Genomic DNA, 24,368 nt, shown 5'->3' with positions numbered 1-24,368 from the left:
ATTCCACCCTCCCCCATCATACTCTCCACCTGCACGGATGGGTCTGGCTCCAATAGTACACCAAGAAGTTTGTGATTGACCAGCCTAACATGATGCTAGCAGTGGTGGCTGCTTTTTATGGTTTTTCTCTTGGGCAATACAGAAGCCCAGAGGTAGCCTTCAAGTTTTCAACTTACTGGGCCTGTACAGGCTGAAACCTGCACACCACTCCTCTTATCCTCCTACACAGTTTATCAAATACAGTATCTGTTATCCAGATCATGTCCACTTGCTATAGTTAATCAAAAACCGAATACTCCAATTCCAAATACTTCTAACGTTCGCACCACAGACTCCTGACACTAATCCAAACTAGTGAGACAAAGGAATCAAACTCAACATGATACACACAGAGAGGAGACTATCAAAATAAAACAGGAAACAACACACACTGAGACCTGAATTCCAAAAGACTGAACCACAAAACCACAATAAACTCAAAAACTGGGCCAAAGACACAGGACCAAGATGGTTTTCCATCATTTATATTCACTCATATTGTGCAAGTTTGCCTCACATTTTTTTAAAACCCAGTAAAGAAAAGTAACTTTTCTTTAACTTTAATTATAGTCAATAGAACTTTTAGCTCTTTTTAAGTCATAGCTAAAATTTCAGGGATGATTTATGGTTAAAAAGCTTAAGATAAGATCCTGTGTGGCAGTTACCATGGACTGTGGAGTATTTTGAGTTTTTGAAAGTAAACAGGGAATCCTGTTGTTTCTTTTTCTGCATATACAGGACTGGCTGGCTAAGCTGGAGAAGCAGGTTGGAGGCGTGCCCAGCCCGACTGAAGCAGTGACAGTTGCTGCTCATTACTAGTACTCACCTTGCAGGATCCAAGTCCGGTGTGTGGCTTCTCTGAGACAGGAGTAATTAATACATGTTTTACTAAACTGGCATATACAAGGATACTGCTAATCACGTGCGTACTATTGGCAAAATTAATTAACACATCTAATTAATTATATATACACTGTGATCGGATTACAAGAACTGAACCATTTTCTTAACAGCTTATTTAACTCAGGGACAATTGCTCAACGTTAAGAACCACTGTATCTCACACAAGACAAAACTGAAGGCCAGTCAAAATAACTTTCTATTAAAGGGAGGAGATGGGAGCTGAAATGGCTGATTCATACTGGAAAAATTGGTAAATTTGAAATAGAGCTAATCTAGTAGAGTCCAAGAAAACAAAGCAAAGAATTAGACATCAGCACAATAGGTTAGCTTATAACGTTTTAAAACTAACTGTGAAAAATGATTTCAGCTGGAGTAACCATATCTACATTAGTATAAAACATGTATATACATGTCAACATAAAAACCAGGCACACCTGCTCCAAATGAGGCGTGTAGGCCAAGCCGTCCGAAAACTACATTTCCCTCGAGCCTTTGCGAGCTGTGGTTGGACAACCAGCCAATCCGTGCCATGACAGGCCGGCACGTGACCTAGAGTGAGTTCCTGTTGTAGCTTGAGGGAAACAGGCCGACTTTCAGCCACGGGAGAATCGCAATTTGCGGGTAAGTTGAGACATCTGGCCGGAACGAGGTCACCTGAGTATATATGAAGTGTTATTCGGAGGGCGTTGTCGCAGGTTTCTGCGCTCTGTTAATCAGAAACGTGTGAATCTCGGGTGAAACGAGCTGTCTTCCCGTGTAGGCCTGCTCTATTTCCTGGTGCACATCTGTGTCTATTGGAATGGCTGAGTTAAAAAAGTTCATTTAAGGCGTTTCGGCGTAGCTTTGTCTGTTTTTCACTCCGCTTCCTGCAGTGCTCAGATTTTTCCATGAACGCTTCCCAGTTTTGACGCTGAATTGTAAAAAGACTGGAAGCCACACTTTGCCTGTGCTTGGAATATTTGAGCTGGTTTCGGACGCCGAAAGCGGCTCCTTGTGTTTTGTTCTGTTTCACAGCAGCTGACTAAGGCAGGAGTGAAAGCAGGTCTATTAACCCGTTATTACGCGATAATGCTGTTTCATGTCGCCGTGCTCCCAAATAAAATAAAATACTTGCAGATGCAGACTGCTTTTACTAAGTAAAAATGTTTCTGTTGGTTATGTTAATCATCATTAGTTGCCGAGTTTCTAAAAAGTCAGAAGCAGCTTCAGTGTTGAACACGTTCAGGCACATCACGCGTGGAATTAACAGCTTTGTGCACAGAAATCATTAGAGGAGAAACATGGCTGTAGATCCAAACGAGCAGCCATATTTAGACATAGAAACTTTGCTGTTATGACTGTGGGCTCGACCTACTGCGCCAGCCTCTGTTTAGAGGGATCAGTGCCCACATCAGCGAGTCGTTTAGGTTATTAAAAATCTTAAAAACAACAATATCGTCATGTTTTGTTTTATAAAGTGTCATTTCTTTTGTTCTTTAAAGGGGATATGAAACACCAAATGCATAAGTTTACACCCTTGAGCTCTGCTCTCAAAAACCGACACAGATATAACACCATCGGTGTAGCTGGATTTAAGAAATAAGTGCTTAAAGTTTTAAAAGCATATTTAGCGCCATCTTCTGTCTGTGCGGATCCTTAAGTCACCGGTTGGTTGGTTTCCATCAGCAGACCAAAAGGTTGAATCTGTTCATCTGGACGTTTTCAGCGGGAGAAACGTTTCGTCACTCGTCCTTCTTCAGTCTCAGCTGACTGCAGGTTTCCAACCTTATAAACAGGACATTTGCACAATGACTGAAACCAGCACCACTGAAGGAACAATGGGCTGTTCATTGATCATTAATATGCAAATTGTCACAACCATTGATCAACAACCACTGATCAAACATTTCTCCCAGTGGTAACGTCCAGATGAACAGATTTACTTACCTTGGTGATTGAGCGTGCACCTAGACTTACATTAGCTTATGTTAGCTAACTAGTAATAGACCCAATAACTCAGGGGAATATAAGGAGACTGAAACTAAAAATCAGTTCGAGGAGATCGCTTTTGTTCTGCCCCGAGCTGCAACAATGAGTTTTATGTTAAAACCAAGGCTACACTGTCCAGTTTTACTCTATCTCTTGACCAGGGGTTCCTCGTTGTTTGGCTAGCTGCACTGACACGCTGTTAGCCGTAATGTTCAGGTTTATAAATGAGGACAGTGCGGAGGAGAAGAGGCTGTCTGAGTCACCAGACCAACAAGCTGCAGTCTGACACTCGAGTTTTTCCATGATAGGCCGGATGCAGCGGTCATCCACCTGTCACCCGAGTCAAACGGGCTCTCCTCCGATCTGTTCTCATTTATTAAACCAAACATTGCGGCTAACAGGTGGATTTTCTCCTGTCAGTGCAGTTAGCCAAACAACGACGAGCGAATTACTGCTAAAGAGACACAGAGTGAAAGTGAACAGCATATATGTGGTTTTAACAAATCATCCCAGTGAAGATGGAGCTCCACATGTTTCTAAAACGAACTTTAAGCTGTTATTTGTTAAATCCAGCTACACAAACAGTGTTATACCTGCATCAGGTTGTGAGAGCAGGGCTCCATTGTGTAAATTAGCCTCTGCATTTAGTGTTTAATGTCTCCTTTACAAGTGTTTCAATTACACAGGTGTTGATCCTAAATGACGCTGCAGAGTTTATTATTACACTGCAAAAACTCTCTCAGTACACAGTGATTTAGGAACTAAAGGGATTGTGTTTGTGGTTACAACTTTAAATATTGTTCATTGTATTAATATTAGAATCGTTAACACGTTAAATATGGTGCTGTTTTAGTGTGTGACTGGGAAGATTCACACCCAAAATACCGACTTAAATCAGGGGCTGTCGAATCAAAGACTAACTAACCTAATATGAAATGAATGAGTAGTATTAATACTTTCAGTCCTATACAAAGTATTTCACATGTATTGCTATAAAACACTTGAAACATATCGTACCACAGCAGCTATTCTCATTTTCTCAAACCTACTGATGACACACACTATATTTTTTCAATGGTTTTTACTTGTTACTCCACCCTGCTGTCCTAGCGTTTCACAAAATGAGGAAGCATTCACTGCTGCTGGTTTCATGTACATTTGAGTCAGAATGTTTTCGAGTCCACTTACTGTTTTGCTTTAAAACCTGGTTTAGAATGGTTTGAACACTTTGGGCAATTAATCTTCACTAAATAAACCACAAAGTGTAAGTGAAACATGACTTTTCAGTTGCTGCGTCTGTGAAATGTCCTGAAAAAGTCCTAAAGGTTTTGGTATGTCCAGGAGCGCCGTGGCAGAGATCAGACAGACATTCCTGTATTGTTGCTGCACTTAGGCAGTGTACAGTGAAGGACCTTGTTTAGCCCTTTCATCAAACTCCATTTCACAGTCTGAGAGCAAGAGGGAAATTGTTCATTGTTTTGATGAGCTGGGCTGTTTTTGGCAGAGCTCCGAGCATCAGGGCCTGCTCACTGCTTGTTAATACCAGGCAAAGCTGGGCTTGGTGGTGGCATCATCACGCCGTGAGGCTGCACACAGCAGAAAGGAGGAAGAGCGCACACAAACACACAGAGGGCTGTGAGGAAAATAGCTCAGCAGTGCTGAGACTCGAGTCCGCGGCACGATTTCATCTCGTCAAATAAAACAGCAACACTGAGTGTCCTGAGGACAAGTCTCTGTCTGTGCTAAAGTGCCCCAAAGTGATAGTTTTACAAAACAAACAAACAACCCTGGACACACAGATGATGTCATCTCAATCCCCCTTACAGGAGATAGAGACGACACTTAATTCAGTATTTTGTACCAAGAAGCAAATCTTGTGTATGTGACACTCGGCTCTGAAGTATTAGTTGAAGACGTTCTTCATTTGTTCTATTTTCTCATGTCATATGTCAGATGTAATGTGATGATTTTCAGTAGAGTTTAGTTACATTCTGTCTCTCTGTAACATCACACAGCTGTCAGTGACTCAGTGTAACAGAGACAGGTGGCATGTCTCTAATAGTGGGGTTTAAGATTTTAACTTCAAGTCTTGTTGTTTTCTTTGAACGCATTTGTTGAAACTTATTCACATGATTGATTTTTGAGGTTGCTGGATTAAGAAGGGAGTTTTTTTACTATCTTGATTCACAATCAGTGTTATTATATTTTTCATTTTGACTTTTGGTTTCGAGTTGAATTTGGTCTCAGTTGGTTTCCTGAGTCGATTTTCAGTTCATTTTTTATCTAAAAAAAGAAAAAGAAAGAAGTCTCAGTGCTAGTTTTAGTCTTTCGGGCATGATTGTATCTAGTTTGAGTTTTTTCTTTGGTTTCAGTTGTTGTAAGGATAATAACCCTGCTCACGACACACACTCGTTAACAAATTAAGACTGTTCGTCACTCAGTTTAATTCAGTTCAGTTGTAATTATCTGGCACCAAATCACAACAACAATGTGCTCAAGGCACTTTATATCGTAGAGTAAAGACAATAATAGAGACAGTTCCAACAATTAAATGACCCCCTGTGAGCACAGGAAGAAACCTCCAGCAGGACCAGTCTGCGACCAGTGAGGGTTGAGGGGAGGGAGCTGGGACAAAAGAGACACTTATGGTCCCAGTATGCCCACTGCAACAGTCTCTTTGCTTGCCGATGCAGACTCGTCTCGCAGTCAGTTGTATTTATACCTGCTGTTAAGCTGCATGAAGTCGCTGCAGTATATAGCCAGGTGGCCTGAAAGTCCCATTACATCATTTGTATGTGACTCAAACACATACAAACACATATGTCAGACTCAAGATAAAGGAAAGAGCCAGAGGAGGCAGCGCGTACAAGAGGAAACAGTCTGTGAGGTCGTAGAACAGAATCATGCTAAGACTAGAGGTCCTCAACTAGACGACACCAGTTATTTATATCTTATGCTAGTTTGCTGTAATCGTTATTTATATCATAAGTCTTGCACATAGTTTTAATGGCTGTACTGCATATTATCAGTCTGGGTGTTAAACTAAGCCTCACAGCAGTGTGATGTCACTGTTTCCACCTCCATTAATGCACGTTGTTGCATTCTTGGATGCAACATCCTTGACTCTTGCAGGTCTGACGCTTGAAACCATTCGATGACGCCTGACAGCAAAAAGGTGGTTTTGCCTTTGAAAAGAAGTAACTGTGATGTACTCAAGGTCAAATTTATATATGTAGCACATTTAAAACAACAAAGTTGCTGTACACTGAAATGATGTAGTTCTAAAAAGTCTGCACAAAAAAAATTCAGAAAAATGTAACACAATACTTAACATTAACATAAAAAAGTAGAAAAAAACAACTTAAAAATTAAATTTGGACAAAATGCAACCGTCTATGATGATGTCACAGCGAGAGAATAAATGTTTTAATAAAGATTTACATGTGTGTAGTGTCTGAGCTGTGCAGCTGTGGCGTGGTATTGATTCTGTAGATCTGGTGCTGTAGATGCAGGAGCTCGATCACCTCTCTGTTTTAATCTGGTTTCAGGATTACTTAAGAGCATCTGGTTAGATGACCTCAGACCGCGGTGATGTGTGCATGCTTTCTAACGCCTGTTAAGAGGCGAGCTGCCACATTCTGGACTAAAGATAAAGATAACTGTTCAGCACCAAAGTTAAAGTAGTCCAGGCGGCAAGTGATAGAAGCATGAAGATCTTTATTTTCAGTTCCTTCTGTAAGAGGTAAAGCTTTACTTCTTCAGTGACTCTGAGTTGATAAAAACAAACTGTAGTGATGACTGTTATTTGTTGGTCCATTTTAAGAAACGCGTTAAAAGTCACGCCCAGATTTTTTACAGCAACATGACTGTAAGGAGCCAAAAGACTTAAAGAGTCACAAGAGTCATATTTACCAAAGCGTATGAAATTGGTCCTTCTTTCATTAAAATGTAGGAAATTTATCCTCATCCAGGACTTAAAGTCACTAAGTTAATTTCAGCTGAATGGGCATAAACACCTGGATGTCACGGCAACGCAGTGGAAAGAAAGACGATCTTTTCTAAAGATAGAAATTAGGGGCAACACGTACAATGAAAAGAGAAGTGGGCCCAGAATGGACCCTTGAGGTACTCCACAAGTGAGCGATGCTCCCACCTGTACAAAACAACTTCTGTTTGTCTGATTCAAACCAGGTCAGAACTGTGCCTTTAATGCAGTTTCATGTTGTAGCTGAGGTAGAAGGACCCTGTGGTCCACAGTGTCAGAGGCAGATGTAGAAGCAGCGACTTTAGAGTTGACTTTCTTTGTTTCTGTGTTTGCAGACGATCAGTCTGATTTGACTCATTTAACAACTGAAGTTTTACTTTAGGGGAAACTTGAAATAGATTTCTTTAACAGAGGTGATAAATAATGCTTACATTTTAAATGCTACATGAGATGCATTTATATGATTCTAGTTCTGATTTGGGCAACTGACAGACTTCAAACCTGTGAACCAGCCTATAAGTAATTTATACTTATTTAATTACAAGTATTTTACTTGTGTTTAATTAATTTCACACTATTGTTACATTTCAAGTAAAATAATAAAATCTTCCCTTGTGTGTTGTCGTGCAGTGCAGTGGATAGATGGTGTCTTTGCTCACGCTTTTGTTTGGCGTCCCAGAAATGTGCAACTTGTGTAACTACCAGTCCAATGCGACTGAACACGGCACTGAGAGAAATGTTGGTAGAGAGGCTCAGTTACTTTAATCAGCTGCTTAAATCTGACATTTTTACTGTGCTTTCTGGCGTCATGTCTTCCTGCCTTTGTGGAAACATGTTTTTGACGCAGGCTGATTGTTTGTTGGACGTAAGTGAAGTAGCTCTGCAGTGCAAAGAGTTTAACAAAATGTTTTTTCTAACATTTAGATTGCATCAGTGAGTGACCTGATAACAGTAACTGCTGCTGAGTGACAAGACCCAGCAATACAGCTAATGCACTTTAGCTTACTGCTTTGTAAATGGTACATGGACTGGTTCTTATATAGTGCGTTCTTACTCTGAGCGCTCAAAGCGCTTTACAGAACTTCACACATTCGCACAACCATGTTTTCTGTGCTCTCTATCTTTCTATCTAACGTTCACACATTCCTACTCTGATGGATGCATCCGAGAGCACCTGGGGGTTAGAATCTTGCCCGAGGAAATTTGTCAGACTGGAGCAGATAGGGGTTGAACCACCAACCTTCCAGTTCATAGGTGACCTGCTCTCCATCCTAAGCTACATGCCTGGCTCTTAAACAACATATTATACAGGATATCACCTGAACATTAACATTTTAGTAGTTGGTGTTTACCCAATAGGTTCAGTGTAATCTAGAATGTTCTCCTCATACAGTTAGGCTAAGCGTTTGGATTATGCTGCAGCTATCGACTGTTTTAATGAGTTATTTAAATTTTCCTTATTAATGAGCAATAATAAATACTCAAAGGAGAGTAAAGGCTGGTGTTTAAAAACAAACTGCTCACTGGCTTCTATTTTAGAAATTGCAACGTTTGTTTCATCAAACATTTTATTTTTTCATAAATGCAAAAATATATAAATAATCTCAAGTAGATTCAAAGCCAAATAAAAGTTGTTGCTTTGTCTTCTTGGACGGCCTGTTTCTAGTCGCTGGCGTTGGCGTTTCCATGGTAACAGTGGCGCCACAGAGCCTTGTGTGAAAGCAAAGAATCTGTGTTGAATCATCTCAGCCCTTCAGTGTTTCTCCTTCACTTCACCTGCTGCCCGGTCGTGGAGACTGCTGACCCTCTGCTGCAGATGTCTTTGTGTTTGGAGCGTTCGTCCTTTCCACTGTCACCAAGTCGAGTCTTTACCGTCCAATTACAAGTCTTGAGACGATCGTTGTTGTAAATTGGTGTTAGAAAAACAACATTTAATTTTATTGAACAGTTATTAGGATATATCCATTTTACTGCAAGAGCAGTATTTGTGAAAGTCCTGTTCAGGTCCTGGAGCTGCGATCAAGGTTGCTAGCATCTCATATTTTGTCATCATCAACAGTCTGAGAGCCCTCACAGTCCTGTCTCTCTTCCTCAGCCTGTGGAAACTCCCTCCCTCAGCAATGGCCTCACCTGTTTCAGTGTACAACATCTTAGAGTCACACACGCCCCCTGTAAGTATGCGTTTGTGTGTCTGTGTTGTGCATTTGATTGTGTCAAAGGCACTTCTTAAAAGATGTAGAGTTCAGTGTGACACCGAAGAAGCCAAATCTCTGTTCCTGTTTTCTTTTTTTTCTGAGCTTCTATTATTGTGATAACTAACTGTCAGTTAGACGAATAACACATTTAACTGTAACCTACACTACTGCTTAAAGGTTTTAGAACAATTATTCCAGTTATTTAGTACAATTGAAGTCATTCAAGTCACATGAACAGTTTAAAATGGTACAAAGGTTAAAAAAAGGTAAGTTTACACCAACAGACTGATGCAAAAGGCCTTTTTCAGGGACAACATGGGCTAACAGTTAGCAGTGCAGAAGCTGCTGCTACTAACTCCTACAGGTGTTACTTCCAGCCCCCTCTGTCTGCATAAAGCAGTGCTGGACACACAGTGCTACCAAACCCTTGTTAGCATCAGCTGAACATTGTTGTACTGCAGAAAGTAGAGTGATGGTGCAAACATGGCGAGAAAATCTGTGAAAAATCTGAAACGATCAAAAACGTTTCACAATATTGTCAAACAGTGTTTGTATATAAACAATGAGCAAACTTACAAACTCATCGGGTGATTAACTGAATGTTAACAAATGAGGGCGGGGCTAAATTGCAATAAAAGCTAAAAATCTTTTGTTATTTTAAACATTGCTTTTGGCCGATTTGACATCATTGCAGGTTCAAACCAGTCATGTATGTTGATATTGGTGTTTGCAGACCCCCAAAGAGTCTCTGAAGATGGAATTGTTATCTGACGTGTCCCTGCTGCCTGGAGAGGAAAGGATTACTGGTGAGTACAGTCCTGTGGAGCTGATGAATAAGACTGTTTGCTCCACAAGTTTCTCATATTCTGACTCTTCTCCTGTCTTTCCAGATAAAGACATAATCTACATCTGTCCGTTCAGTGGAGCCGTGAAAGGCAAAGTGTTGATCACCAACTTCAGACTTTACTTCAAGAGCTCAGATGCTGTAAGTGTGTGTGTGTGTGTGTGTGTGTGTGTGTGTGTGTGTGTGTGTGTGTGTGTGTGTGTGTGTGTGTGTGAGACAACTCGATTAGATTAGACACCGTATCTAACACCATCGCTGTGAAGCATCGCTGAGTTTTTTTCTGAGTTTTCTTGTTATTGCACTTTTGCTTTGTTCAGTTGTTACAGACTAAGTTTAGCATTTACCACCTTTATTTATAAAGCACCTTAAAAAAAACAGGGTTCACAAAGTGCTGCACATATACAAAGAGCATAAAGAGAAGAGGCAGCTTTGGAGCAGCTACAGTGAAGCACGGTCACGGGCCACCAGGAGGTTTAAAAACAAATAAAAGAAGTTTAAAAAGGATCAAAGGTAGCCGGTGGAGTGAAATGAAAATGGGCTGATGTGCTCAGACTTTTTTGTTCCAGTTAAAAGATGCGCTGCAGCTTTTGGAAACAACCTGCAGACGCCTCATGGACGTGCCACTAACTCCATAATAAAGTGTGTGACTGTAATCCAGCCTAGATGTAACAAAGCTGTGGGTTACTGCCTGAAAAAGCTGCCTTGATAAAAAGGCTTTATTTTGGCTGCCCGCCTTAAATGGAAAAAAAAAGCAGCAGCTGTGACGTTGCTTTCAAGTTTAACGTCTGCATCCGTTTTAACTGTGATGACATACTGTGATAGGGAACCAACATCATACTCAGAAATGCCACCAAACCCATCACTTCTGTTTTTGTCTTATTAAAATGTAAAAAGTTCAAAATATAAAGGGTGGATAAAACCACCAGTTTGTCGACGGTGCGGCACGAGGAAGCCTTATGTGCCTGGCAACACGCCGGGCGGCTTATTTAAAATGACGTCACCCTGATGTGACAGGAGCTAAGATGAAGGCTCCACAACAACCGCTGATATCTGCGGCGTTTGAGCAGCCTTTGCTGCCCAGTCTGACCGGGCTAAAGCTGCAGACGTGAGGCCACGATTGGATATCCTGTCGTGCCCACACTTCAGTGACAATATCGTCCAAGCATGTATGAGCAGGAAAGTCTAAAGTTATGGCTGAGCTGTCCCCGGCGCTTCTGTAGCCCTAACTACAGATGGCCTCCAGGGCAACGGGAAGCCATGTGACCGCGACTGCTCGTTACATCACAGCGTGAGATACGAAGCCCTGCCCGACATCGCACCTTAATTTGTTTTTATATAAATGTGTGGAATGAGTCTTGAGTTAAATGTTATTTAATGGGCAAAAATACTTAAATAAGTAAATGGCAAATTAAATTTTTATTGTCTTTTTTCGTTTTTTTGCTGATCTGAAAATTGATCGGTGACTTAAACCGTGATCCGATCCGAACCCTGAGCTTTTTGATCCGCTGCAGCACTACTCTCCCCGGTGGCGTTAACGAGTTTTGATTTTGGGACCAGTGTGGATGCTTTTTGTGGACGCTGTGAGTCGTTTTGCTAGTTTTACATGGTGAATTTGAACGTGTGACATGTTACCAGGTAAATTTAGGCATTATTGTGTGTTGTTATTGAGTATATATTTATAAAACGAGTGTCCGTTGCTAATTTTGTAATTGTGTGTTTACAGTAAATGTGTTTATTTTCCAGTTATCGTTGTGAGTTTCTACTGCTGAGCCAGTTTAGGGTCACGCTGGAGCCTCTTCCAGCTGTTGAGTAAAACACCAAATTGAAACTGAGATGAGAGAGAGAGAGTAAATAGTCCAGTGACCGTTATGTCGTCTGCAAACTTTAAGTTTTAACAGAAGGACCTTTGCATGTGAAGTTATTTGTGTAGAAGGGCAGACGGTCGAGGACTGAGGGGTGCTAGTGCTCCGATTTAGATGTGATTCTCCCCAGACTTCAACTTTCTGTCCGTCAAAAGTTTGTGAGGATATAACAGATGAAGCTGAAACAGGGAGTGGAGTACTTTAGGGATGAAGTGCAGCTCTGTGTCGACAGCATTGTCCCCGACCTGTCTGCACACAACCTACAGGGGGTGTCCTGCAGGTATCACAGAGGGCTTCTTGGTTACTGGAGTGATTGTTGAATGTTTGAAACAGGAAGGAGCCAATGTTGAAGATCAGTGTGAAGACGGGGCCCATGATCTGAGAGTGTCCTTAGAGTAGATGGGTGAGAGTGTGGCAGGGGGAGGTGGTGAGGCAGCAATACTGTCTGCTAAACCATCAGCATGAATGTTAGTTTTTCACAGTGTTGATTACTACTTTATCCTTGAGAAGATAAAGTCTTGAAACTCCTATAAAAAGGTGCAGGAGACCCAGGTGCATGATACAGGAGCTGAGTTCTTCCAGTTTGGGTCGTAATCATCTAGAAGAGCTGACAGAGATCATATGAAACTCTCAGCATTAGTACCAGGATCCACCACAGTTTTCTGTCTGTGGTGGACAGAAAACTGAACAATTCCTACGACACAGTTATCTCAGAGATTATTATAAAGTCCAGTTTTACAGAACAAGTCATTTATAATAAATGACCTGTTGGCACTGGAGCATGCATTATTCACCATTAATTTAGCAGAGCAGGCCGTCAGGGCAGGTATCATGTTTGGTGACACGATCACTCATCACACACGATCACACTTTTATGGTAAGACTGGGAAAAACTGCGAGGCATGAATAAGATCAAAGTACTTGATACAATAAATCAGCCGAGTGGGTGACGTGTACGGGACAAGTGGGATCGTTACATTTGCATTTCCGTGGTCATACCTGAGGCGGAGTGTTTTTTTACCTCTGCTAAAGTTTGGCATAAAGTTTATTCCACTGCATGCTCTTAAATAAGAGCTGTGTGTGTGTCGTGCATTGTTTTTAATACACGCTGGACCTCGCGTAACAGAACAGCTTCCTGTTGCTGAGGTCACATGACTATATTTGTCATACTTTGTGTTGCAGGATGTGACGGTGACGCTGGACGTTCCATTGGGTGCCATCAGTCGAGTGGAGAAGATGGGTGGGGCGTCAAGCAGAGGAGAAAACTCCTATGGCCTGGATATTACTTGCAAGGTGTGTGTTTAATGTTCAGAAGTCATTTGCTTTTTTACAGTTACTGGATTTTTATTTTAAAAGAACATAAAGTCTCATCTCTGCCATCGCATACATGTGTTGGTAGCTTAAAGTGTCCCGAATCTGAATATGCACAGCAACATTTTTATAACACTTTCTTTTAGTTGTATCTGTTTTGCAGGTCTTACATGTTGTGTGTTGATCGTGAAGTGTTTGATCTGTTCTGTCACCAGGACATGAGGAATTTGAGGTTTGCCCTGAAGCAGGAAGGCCACAGCAGAAGAGATATTTTTGAGGTTCTTTTCAGATATGCCTTTCCTCTGTCACACGGTCTGGTAAGAAACCTTCTAACATCTACTGCTTTGTATTAATTACTTGGTATGTGGAAAAAGAAGAACACATTATTTTGACAGAGCCTAATAAACATTATGGGTTTTAAATAGAGCATATGGCTTCTGCTTGCCAGAGACGCCTGTGCTTGAACATTGACTGTATGGGAAGCAGTCAGTGTATCGCCCAAACCAGTTGTGTCTGCCAATGGAAATCCTCCATTTAATTTATTTCCAGGCACTTGTGCAAATGCTGAAATTTTGATATACAGCCCCCTCCCTGTCCCACAGTCTGCTACATCTGCTTGGACAGTACTTGCACATGCCAAAATGTAGTTCAAGACTTCCTGTTCTTTCCATGTAAGTCCATCAGCACTCAGACTCAGCTGACCATCTCAGATTTGCCTGAAAAATTTCCAGGTCCTTCTCTCACCCCAACCAATCACAGCAGATGGCCCCGCCCCTCCCTGAGCCTGTCGGAGGTTTCTTCCTGTTAAAAGGGAGTTTTTCCTTCCCACTGTCACCAAAGTGCTCATAGGGGGTCATATGATTGTTGGGTTTCTCTCTGTATGTATGATTGTTGGGTCTACCTCACAGTATAAAGCACCTTGAGGTGACTGTTGTTGTGATTTGGTGCTGTTTTTAAAAATGTTGTTCCAGCATTTCTGAGGCTCTGTTTTCAAATTCCATCATCTAGTAAAACTACAGCAGGTTCTTCTTTGGCACAAACACTTACATTACAGTGATGACGGCTTTAAGTCTGAGCTGATTTGGAGGCCGTTGGAAACCACAGTTTGTTAGGCGTCTGATAGCTTTTATACAAGCCTGTAATATTTCTTTTCACGGATATTAAAGCTTGAATGTGAAAAAAACCCCAGAATTTTCATTCAACTTTGAGCTGACCTTTTATGCTTCTGGTAAAAACTCATTTGAAGCCAATAAAGCCCCTTCATTCGCTCTGCTAACTGCCTGCTGTCCAAACCAAGAGTATTATAACATCGATGGGGCTTAATATTTAAAAACGCTCCCTGCTCGTGTGCTTTACTGTTACAATGGCTGTTCTAATGGCTGTGCTGCTGTTTCTATAAGGCCACTGTATACAGTAATGTCTTACACGTTTCTCTCTTTTGCTTCTGTCCAGCCTCTTTTTGCGTATTTGAGTCAAGAGAAGTATGCTGAGACTGGCTGGACCATCTACAAACCCGTAGAGGAGTTCAGACGGCAGGTAAGAAAGACAACGTGCGCAGTATCGGGGTCCCAGTACAAATGCTCAGGACAATAGGAATGGCAGTGTTTTCTATAAGGGCTGATAATCTGTTTTTATTGACGGTTGTTCTAAAGAACCACAGTAAGCGAACGCACCCTCAGAAGCCTTGCTGTTAAAAACCTGATGACCTGTGAGGTCTGATGCTTCTGAACAGTCAGCAAAGGTTTACTGTTAGAGCTGAGTTTGAGTTTCAAAGAAATGAGCCAGTAATGATCATTATCTCTTCCAGGGTTTACCTAACAACAAGTGGCGTATATCATTCATCAATAAGAGCTATGATCTGTGTGACACCTACCCCACTGTGCTGGCTGTACCCTACAAAAGTAAAGAGGAGGACCTCCGAAAAGTGGCTGCCTTCCGGTCAAGAGGACGAATACCGGTGAGGGCAAGACTAAGCTGTCAAATATAGGAAAGACTTTTTGAGTTAGACCAGATCTTTGAATGCATACAGTGCTGTACTTCCTCATGGTGCTGTAGATACTGTTACACACTTGTACTGTATTTCTGAACAGGATAAGCTGATTAGTTTAAGTTTACATTTTTAAAAACATTTGCATTGTCAGTTGGTGTGTAAAGTTACCAAAGCTAGTGTTAGGAGTCAAACTGGACTTGGTTCTTCACCATGACAGGGCTGCTATCTGAAATTAAGTAATAATGAAGCAGGCAGAAGACATGTATTCATGCGTGTGTGTTTCTCCTGTTTTGGCTTCCCTTCATTGGCTTCCTGTTAAATCCAGAATTCAAAATCCTGCTCCTCACATACAAGGTCTTAAATAATCAGGCCCCATCTTATCTTAATGACCTTGTAGTACCATATCACCCTATTAGAGCACTTCGCTCTCACACTGCAGGCCTACTTGTTGTTCCTAGAGTATTTAAAAGTAGAATGGGAGGCAGAGCCTTCAGTTTTCAGGCCCCTCTTCTGTGGAACCAGCTTCCAGTTTGGATTCAGGAGACAGAAACTATCTCTACTTTTAAGATTAGGCTTCAAACTTTCCTTTTTGCTAAAGCATATAGTTAGGGCTGGACCAGGTGACCCTGAATCCTCCCTTTGTTTTACTGCAGTAGGTGTAGACTGCCGGGGGATTTCCATGATGCATGCAGTGTTTCCTTTTCCCTCACTCTGCATTTAATTATTAGTCATTCCTAATCTCTGGCTCTCTTTCACAGTCTGTCCTGTCCGCGTCCTCCTTTTTTGTGGTCCTTCTGTTTTACTTCTTTTCTGCAGTGTCCGAAGCTTCTTAATCTTCCCTCTTGAACTTTATTTCCAGACCACCGAACCTCAACCTGAGCTGTCCTTCTGATATACTCATTCCTAATCCTGTCCATTGTGGTCACTCCAAAGGCATCTTTAACTCCAGCTTGTCCTCCTGTCTTTTTTCTCTTTTATGTCCCAGCAGGTCTCATTACCATCTTAAATCTTCACTTTCAGTTACGCTGCCATCTTTCACTTCACTCTGACTGCATGCTTTTCATCTTTTTTGACCTTGAGGTGCCAACAGCAGCTGCTGTAGTTGGTGCTATATACAGTAAATTGAATTTGCCTGCACAGTTCATCGATGGTTGACCTCTGGTATTTAAACTTGTCGACCTTCACTACCTGTTTTTCTTGCAGCTTCACTGTCACACCTCCCTGCTCTCACTACAAGTCACACTGTGGTCTGTAAATATCACAGTGTGTGGAACCTCCCGCCTCATCTGTCACCCCGTCTATTACCAAAGCTTTGCACATCACTATTGTTGTTCCATTTACTGTGTTTAATACTTGAATGAAAATACTTTGCAGACCCTGATGCTGTGTTTCCAGCTTGGCTTTTACTGTAGCCTCCTGCAGCTGCTGCTCTATTGGGTTGAGATTAAGGGGCGTATCGTGTCACTGAAGAATAACCCACTTCTCTGGCTTTAGCAGTGTGCTTTTACTCATTATAAATTTGCACCGTGAAGTACTTTCCTATCATTTTTGCAGCATTTGGCTCAATCTGAGCAGAAAGTATAGCTGTGTACATCCCAGAATTCATCCTGCTACTCTTGTTAGCAGTCACATTATCAGTAAACACTGGTGGCCAGATTACACTGGCAGCTATAGATACCCACCACAACATTGCTTAAGTGATGCGTGTTAGTTGATGGGCCTGACTATATTCAGTGGGCCCTGGCTATAACACGGTTCACTTTTTGCAGATTTTTTTGGGGCAGTTTTGCATTCTTTTTTTTTTTTTTACTGCGTACTGTGTTCTGCATCCTGATTGGCTGTAGACCACTGTCACTCAATCTCCTCCGTGCTGTGTCTCCTGTACAGTCCAGAATGCGTTCAGCTTGTCAAATTTCCATAAATCTTCTATCCTAGCAGTGTGACTCTGTGCTGTACTGTATATCTGTAAGTTTTCTCCCCAACAAACACAACAATGTCCATGAAACATTTTGCACTGTCAGAGGCAGCTGCAGTAGCATCCAGAAGGCAGAGGACGATGCTAATCATCACACAGAAAGTTGAACTTCTGGACATGCTAAAGGAAGGTAGAATTATTGTATTTCCCGGATTATAAGGCACATTAAGCGAAACAAAACAGTCAAACTTCACTCAACTCATTCTTCTTGCTTCCTCTGCTTCCGTACCATTGATTCATTAATGATTCATTAATGTTGAATTCTCTGGCAGCTGCTCTATTCACTTGTTCTGGACCTGAAAACAGGGTTTGATCTTTGGTTTCATTCTTTAATACTGGACTTATGTTTCTACCAAGGTTTGAACTTTGAGAGTGTTTGAACAAATGTTCACGCCTGTCTGAGAAAAGTGTGTAATGAGGGGTTTTACAGCCTTAAAACATCTATAATAATTGTAAAAAATAAAGTTGGCTACTTTGCAGATTTCACCTATCGCGGGTTGTTTTTAGAACGTAACTCCCGCGATAAACGAGGGACCGCTGTACTGTGATTTCTGCATTTTCTTGGTCGTCATTACTGACCTGTTTGAGAACTTCCATTGACTGAGCATCCAATAACATTTAAAGGTTTATCCTGGTTTCCACACATTAGCTCCAGATTTGGTTCAGTTACAGTTTGATGCTGGATCATGCAGGAAGCATTTTTTGTACTGGAAGCTTGCAGGCTAAAAACATTCAGATGTGCAGTGGAAGTCCAGACGGGTATTTTGTGACATGCTGCAGATTCTAAACACAACTAGAGCTTTGTCTAAGGCTAAGGGATTGTTTCACACTAAACATAATGGGTTTGACTTGTTGACATAGTTTGTGGCTATTCAGATGTTTAAGGAGAAAAGCTTCTGGATTTCTTGAAGTTTCTTGAAGACGTTTCACTGAGAAGCTTCTTCAGTTCTAGGGTCAAATGGTGGAGAGTCCCAGATTTTAAGCCCTGTGGGTGTGTCCCCAAGAGGGTCGTGGACCCCCTATTGATCCTCTGCCTAATCAAACGAGCCAAGGTGTGAAAACAGGTGTAGGTCACAATCAGCCAAGGTTTCAGGTGAACCCATCGTGAAACCTGGCCCCACCCTATCATGTGACTTATTGAGGTCAAAGGAAGGATCTCAGAACTGGATTATAGATGGCAGACAGTCCAGATGCTTTTCTTCCCAAGCTCCTTAGACTTCAATGACCTGGATGACTGAGAACCTTCACAGACATATCCAGATGTTCTTAACATTGACGCTGTATCATAAAGTGTTGTGTAAATTCTTGTTACTGTTGTTCTGTCTTAGGTCCTGTCATGGATCCACAGAGAGAACCAAGCAGTGATCGTCCGCTGCAGTCAGCCTCTCGTTGGCATGTCTGGTAAAAGGAACAAGGACGATGAACGCTACCTGGAGCTGATTAGGGAGGCAAATGATACCACCAAGCTCACCATATACGACGCTCGTCCCAATGTCAACGCAGTTGCCAACAAGGTCAGAAGGAAAAGAAAACATCAGCGCAATCCACGGGCATCATTTGCAACATTTATCTGTTAACTACTAATTTAATCAAACTTAAGACAGTATATCCAAAAACTATTCATAGCACTTCACTTGTATACACCATATATACACTGCCAGTCAAAGGTTTGGACACACCTTCTCATTTAATGGTTTTTCTTTATTTTTACTACTTTCTACACTGTAGATACAAACTGAAGACATCAAATATATGAAGCAAGATATGTTTTATATTTTAGGTTCCAGCCTTTGCTTTGTTGGCAGCGCTGCAAACCCTCGGCCTTCTCTCAGTGAGCTTCATGCTGTGGTCACCTGACGTGTTTCCCCTCACAGGTGTGCCTGTCAGGGTTCATTTGTTGAATTTCTTGCCTTCTTAATGAGGTTGGGACCATCAGGTGTGTTGTGCAGCAGTCAGGTTGGTGCACAGCTGACAGCCATATTTGACAACTGTTAGAATCCATATGATGGCAAGAACCAATCAGCTGAGAGAAACAACAGCCCATCATTACTTTAAGAACTGAAGGTCAGTCAGGCTGTAAAACTGCTAAAACTTTGAATGTGTCCCCAAGTGCAGTCACAAAAACCATCAAGACCACGATGAAACTGTCTCACATGAGGACGCCCCAGGAAAGGAAGAGCAGGAGTCCCCTCTGCTGCTGAGGATACATTCATCCGAGTCACCAGCCTCAGAAATCACAAGTTAGCAGCTCAGATCAGAGCCCAGATAGATGCCACACAGAGCTCCAGTAGCAGACACATCTCTACATGTTCAGAGGAGACTGTGGGAATCAGGCCTTTATGGTCAAACAGCTGCTGAGAAACACAAGGAGTGGACATTAGACCAGAGGACATCTGTGCTTTGGTCTGATGGGTCCAAATCTGAGATCTTTGGTTCCACCTGCCGTGTCTTTGTGTGACGGAGAACAGGTGAACGAAGGTCTCTACATGCATGGTTCCCACTGTGAAGCATGGTGCACTGAACCAGCAGGGCTACCACAGCATCCTGCAGCCACATGCATCCCATCATTTATTTTTAACAGCACAATGACCCCAAACACACCTCCAGGCTGTGTCAGGGCTGTTTGACCAAGAAGGAGAGTGATGGAGTGCTGACCAGATGGTCTGGCCTCCACAGTCACCTGACCTAAACCCAGTGTGGATGGTTTGGGATGAGATGGAGCTCAGAGTGAAGGCAAAGGACCAACAAGTGCTCAGCATCTCTGGGAACTCCTTCAAGACTGTTGGAAACCAATTCAGGAGACGACCTCATGAAGCTCATGGAGAGAACGCCAAGAGTGAGCAAAGCAGGAATCAAAGCAAAGGCTGTTTGGAAGAATCTGAAATATCAAACATGTTTTGAGTTGTTTACTACATAATGTCATGTGTTCATTCATAGTTTTGATGGCTTCAGCAAGAATCTACAGTGTAAACATTCATGAAAATAAAGAGGAACCATTAAATGTGTGTCATACATTTTGACTGGTTGTCTATGGCAGTAAGGTGATATATTTAAAAAGTGACACAGTACAAATAAGATTGAAACCACAAAATAAAACAGAGAACTATTAATGCTGTCGTTAGCCTGGCTGCAGGCGCGGACACTCAGGTTTTCCTCGTTGAGTTATCACAGTCACATGTAGGATTTTCTAACTTGTTCTTTCTGACAGTTTTAGCAACAGAATCAGGGTCTGATGGTGGTGATGGGTGGATGCTTTGTTGTGCCAAAGATACTTGCTTTGAGCACTGTAGACTCTGTTATAATTCCCATTATTGTCAGAGTGGATGCTGGAGCAGACGCTGTGAAGGTGGAGCAGTGGTGGAGAAATGGAGAAAGGTGGGCTGGGGGGATAAAAGTGGAGACATTCTTGATCTCCATCTGCTGCATCTGTAACAAAAGACTCACAAAACAAACATCAGTTAAAAGATTAAACAGAGGTCTGCAACAACAGACTGCCACAGGTGGACAGAGAAAGACCCAGGAGACCTGGGCCAGTGCAGAGCTGCAGGGAGGAGAACCCCCACACCACCACCTCACCTCTAGTCCAGCCTTCTGGTCCTGGGTGTGTCTGCCTCCCAGCGTCCTAGGTCCAAGGGTCCCAACACCAGTAAGCCATTCAGTCAGCAAACTCTCAAATACTCTTGAACCTGCAGCTGGATCTGCACAGAGGAGGTTGTAGCGAAGGCCTACACTGCACTGCTGACACTTGAGCTCACTTTTATGTTATTATGGCACACCAGCTCTGCTCTGCTCGTATATCTGTGAGTCCCACCTGCTCAGGTATTAGAAGAGGGATGAGCCACTGTCTGTATGATGCTGGGTGATCTGTGATATAGTGGGGAAAAAACCACTCAGCGAAAATGAAACAACAATAAAACGTCCTATAAAACGCCATTTTTGTGGATACTTCCATCACACTCTCTCTTAACCTTTGTCTTCCTGGACCTGCTGTGACACAATGCTAATGAGTCTAATATAACCAGCGACAGGTTATTGGGATAATAAATATTTATTATGTTGGAGGATGATCCCTAAAAGAGTTAAAGAGCACTGTCATCATTAGTCCCAAACATTAACAAAAGTCTCTTACCCAGTTAATTCCACTGATACTGTTATAGACATCTGAGTGTGAGATGCATGCCTATTGTTTGTGCAATCCTCAGGCCACCGGAGGAGGCTACGAGGGTGATGAGTACCAAAATGCAGAGCTCATCTTCTTGGACATCCAGAATATCCACGTCATGAGGGAATCCCAGAAGAAACTCAAAGATATCGTCTACCCCAACGTGGAGGAATCCCACTGGCTGTCCAGCCTAGAGTCTACACACTGGTTGGAACATGTCAAGGTGAGAGGTTTCTACGTGCATCTGAAAACTGGTCAGTGCTTACATGATGTGGCTGTAGCTCAGGTGATAGAGCAGGTCATCTACTGATCAGAAGGTTGGTGGTTCGATTCCTGGCTTCCCCTAGGCTGCATGCCAAATATCCTTGGGCAAGATACTAACCCCAAATTGCTCCCCGATGCGTCCATCTGAGTGTGAATGTCAGTTAGAAAGCACCTAGGAAAAATGTGCTTGTGTGAATGGGTGAATGCACAAGTTGTGTAAAGCACTCAAAGCGCTCAGAAGAGTAGAAAAGCGCCATATAAGAAACAGTCCATTTACATTACCTTGTTATAATAATGTATTTTTATTGCATTGTGCCAATCCTTGTACTTAGCTGGTGTTGTCAGGAGCCATCCAAGTTGCAGACAAAGTCTCCAGTGGGAACTCAGTAGTAGTTCACTGTAGTGACGGCTGGGATCGAACTGCACAGCTCACCTCTCTGGCTATGCTGATGCTGGACAGCCACTATCGCACTCTCAGAGGATTCCAGGTCAGTCGTTTCACCCTCATGAACATGAGCTGTAGACATTCACAGAGGATATGAGGAGCACAACAGGCTTTAATTTCATCATGATGCCTGTTTGATATTTAAAAGTTGTGATTTTTTTCACTGTGTCTTTTTTAGGTTTTGATTGAAAAGGAATGGATCAGCTTCGGCCACAAATTTGCCTCAGTAAGTTTTTCACCATCTAGTTTCTGAAATCTATTCAATTGCATGAGGTAAGATGACTGATTAGGAGGAAAAGTTTCTGATCTGTGTGTGTGTGTGTGTGTGTGTGTTCAGAGGATAGGACATGGTGACAAAAACCATGCCGATCAGGACAGATCACCCATCTTTGTTCAGTTCATCGACTGTGTGTGGCAGATGACTAAACAGGTACGTGCAGCGCTTCAGTCGTCTCACTGCGTGAATGTAGGAACGTAACAATGTTGCAATTTGTAGTTAAAAAGCAGCTAGCAGTTTGTAGATAACCCCTCAACCCGACACGCTCCGTGGCTGGTTTCCTGTGACAGTCGTAGCAACACTGAGTTTGTCAACACGAGCACAGGAGTAGGCTCCTGAATCAACATAGACTAAAGTAGGTAGGTACTAATGGAACAGCAGAAGGGCTTGAACAGAGATGCCACAGCTTCCTCTTCCAGCTCTTCTTTTGGCATACCAGGTCTTCCCAAGCTAGTCAATAATCAAGTGTGACCTGGGTTTAACTTGGGGCCTCCTCCCAGTTGGACATGCCAAAAATACCTCAGTTAGGAGGAGCCAAGAGTCGGTCTAATCTTCTGCCTTAAATGACTCCTTTTTATTTAGAATACTGGCTCTACCCAGAGCCCGACTGAGCTCCTAAACATATCGCTGAGAGAGATCCCAGATGCCCTCCGACGGGCATTTCAGGCACTCTTATCTGCCTCATTCATCATTCTCCTTCTCATTTCAGCCCCTATCCATCGTTTGTGGCCACTGACAAGAACGGGAGAGTAAATTCACTAAACGGACCTCTTCACTTTCATGCTCGGTTCTCTTTTCACTACTGCAGACTGGTATCGAGTATCACCATTACTGCAGACCCAGCAGACACTTTGTTAAGCTACCACTCCTTACTTCTATCACTCATCTACTTTTGTCACTAATGAACAAGACCCACAAATACTTTAATGCCTCCATTTAGGCCAGCATGCATTCCCTTCCTCATGTGGGCACGCCACTCATTTCCAACTCCCAGTCTGCACACTGGAGCTGGAGGTGTCACCCGATGAAGCTAGCGGCACCATATTTCCAATAATATAGACCAGACCCCTGAACCCGACACCTCCGTGAAGGGCCGATAACTTGAGAACAGAGCGTATCAGTTAACTCTGTTCATGCTTAGTTTGAAACTAGAGCCCCCAGGAGGCTCGTCTGCATCAGCAGCAAAGGCAGCATTTCTTGAAGACGTTTTGACAAAACAAATATTTCGGATGAATTTCATTACAGATTGTTGTATAGTTCAAATATGAATGAGAATAAACAAATAAAGAAAGATTGCAACAAACAACATAACAGCTCGTTACAGAAGAAGAAGATTCAAAATGAAATTTGGCTTCGTTGAGCTAAAATCATCATCGATCGTCACTGAGAGCTCGTTCCTGTTGTAAGTTGAATGTTTGTCTAAAGCAGACCTCTCATGTCTCACTGGGACTATCTGTATAAATCAAACCAACAAAGGTGGTAAACAGCGCTGTGAAACACAGCTCATTGTCTGCATTTTAAAACTGACTACAAAAACATGAAACACACATTTGAAATGATGATTGTAAAAACAGAAGAGTCCAAATTTGTCGTCTCGCCCGCGTTCACCTCCTCGGCTGTTTGGCTGCTACGCTCTGGATTTCACTTTATTTCACCACACTGTGAACTCTTCTCAGTCCAGCTGCACAGACCAACCAGCCGCCTCCTGGTTCAGGCACACGCTCCCCCACTCTGAGCTGCTCTGGTTAGGCTCAAAAATACTCAAAATGCTGTTTGACTTAATGCATTTGACAAAAGAGAGAAGGAAACATCCCAACAAAAAGACAGGAACACTGCTAAATGTTTGTATGTTCACTAACGTCTCAGATTACTGACTCAGTCTTTGAATTGTCACTCTCATCTCTTAGTTCCCTACGGCCTTCGAGTTTAACGAGCATCTCCTGCTGACAATCCTGGATCACCTCTACAGCTGTCGCTTCGGGACCTTCCTGTACAACTGCGAGAGCGTACGAGACCAGCATGTAAGAATACCTGCACATATAACATGTACATACATGCAGAAATGTGAAAATTGTGTCCTCGTAATATAGAGTTTGGTCCAATGAGAGTTTTTACTACAACTTAAAAGGCTGACTGGATGTTGCCGTC

General features: G+C 42.4%; 1 protein-coding gene across 2 annotated transcripts in view; it reads left to right on the top strand.

Moving 5' to 3' along the window:
- The first annotated feature begins 1,456 nt into the window (after window positions 1-1,456).
- The window catches only part of mtm1 (myotubularin 1), a 29,879-nt gene continuing 6,967 nt past the window's right edge, over window positions 1,457-24,368 (top strand). For both annotated transcript variants that reach the window (XM_084916445.1, XM_084916437.1), the window contains exons 1-14: window positions 1,457-1,563; window positions 8,991-9,066; window positions 9,824-9,896; window positions 9,981-10,075; window positions 12,979-13,089; window positions 13,323-13,424; window positions 14,560-14,643; window positions 14,915-15,064; window positions 18,401-18,586; window positions 21,275-21,457; window positions 21,831-21,986; window positions 22,122-22,169; window positions 22,281-22,373; window positions 24,128-24,241. In XM_084916445.1, coding sequence (XP_084772571.1) covers window positions 9,016-9,066; window positions 9,824-9,896; window positions 9,981-10,075; window positions 12,979-13,089; window positions 13,323-13,424; window positions 14,560-14,643; window positions 14,915-15,064; window positions 18,401-18,586; window positions 21,275-21,457; window positions 21,831-21,986; window positions 22,122-22,169; window positions 22,281-22,373; window positions 24,128-24,241 — 1,446 coding nt within the window. In that variant the 5' untranslated portion in view covers window positions 1,457-1,563; window positions 8,991-9,015. The remainder of the gene's footprint in view (window positions 1,564-8,990; window positions 9,067-9,823; window positions 9,897-9,980; window positions 10,076-12,978; window positions 13,090-13,322; window positions 13,425-14,559; window positions 14,644-14,914; window positions 15,065-18,400; window positions 18,587-21,274; window positions 21,458-21,830; window positions 21,987-22,121; window positions 22,170-22,280; window positions 22,374-24,127; window positions 24,242-24,368) is intronic.

Source organism: Perissodus microlepis, chromosome 3, assembly GCF_051167445.1.
Source record: "Perissodus microlepis isolate ML-2025 ecotype Zambia chromosome 3, ASM5116744v1, whole genome shotgun sequence".
Lineage (NCBI taxonomy): Eukaryota > Metazoa > Chordata > Actinopteri > Cichliformes > Cichlidae > Perissodus > Perissodus microlepis.
The sequence above is the reverse complement of the archived record's forward strand: the minus strand, read 5'-3'. Positions and strand labels throughout refer to the sequence as shown.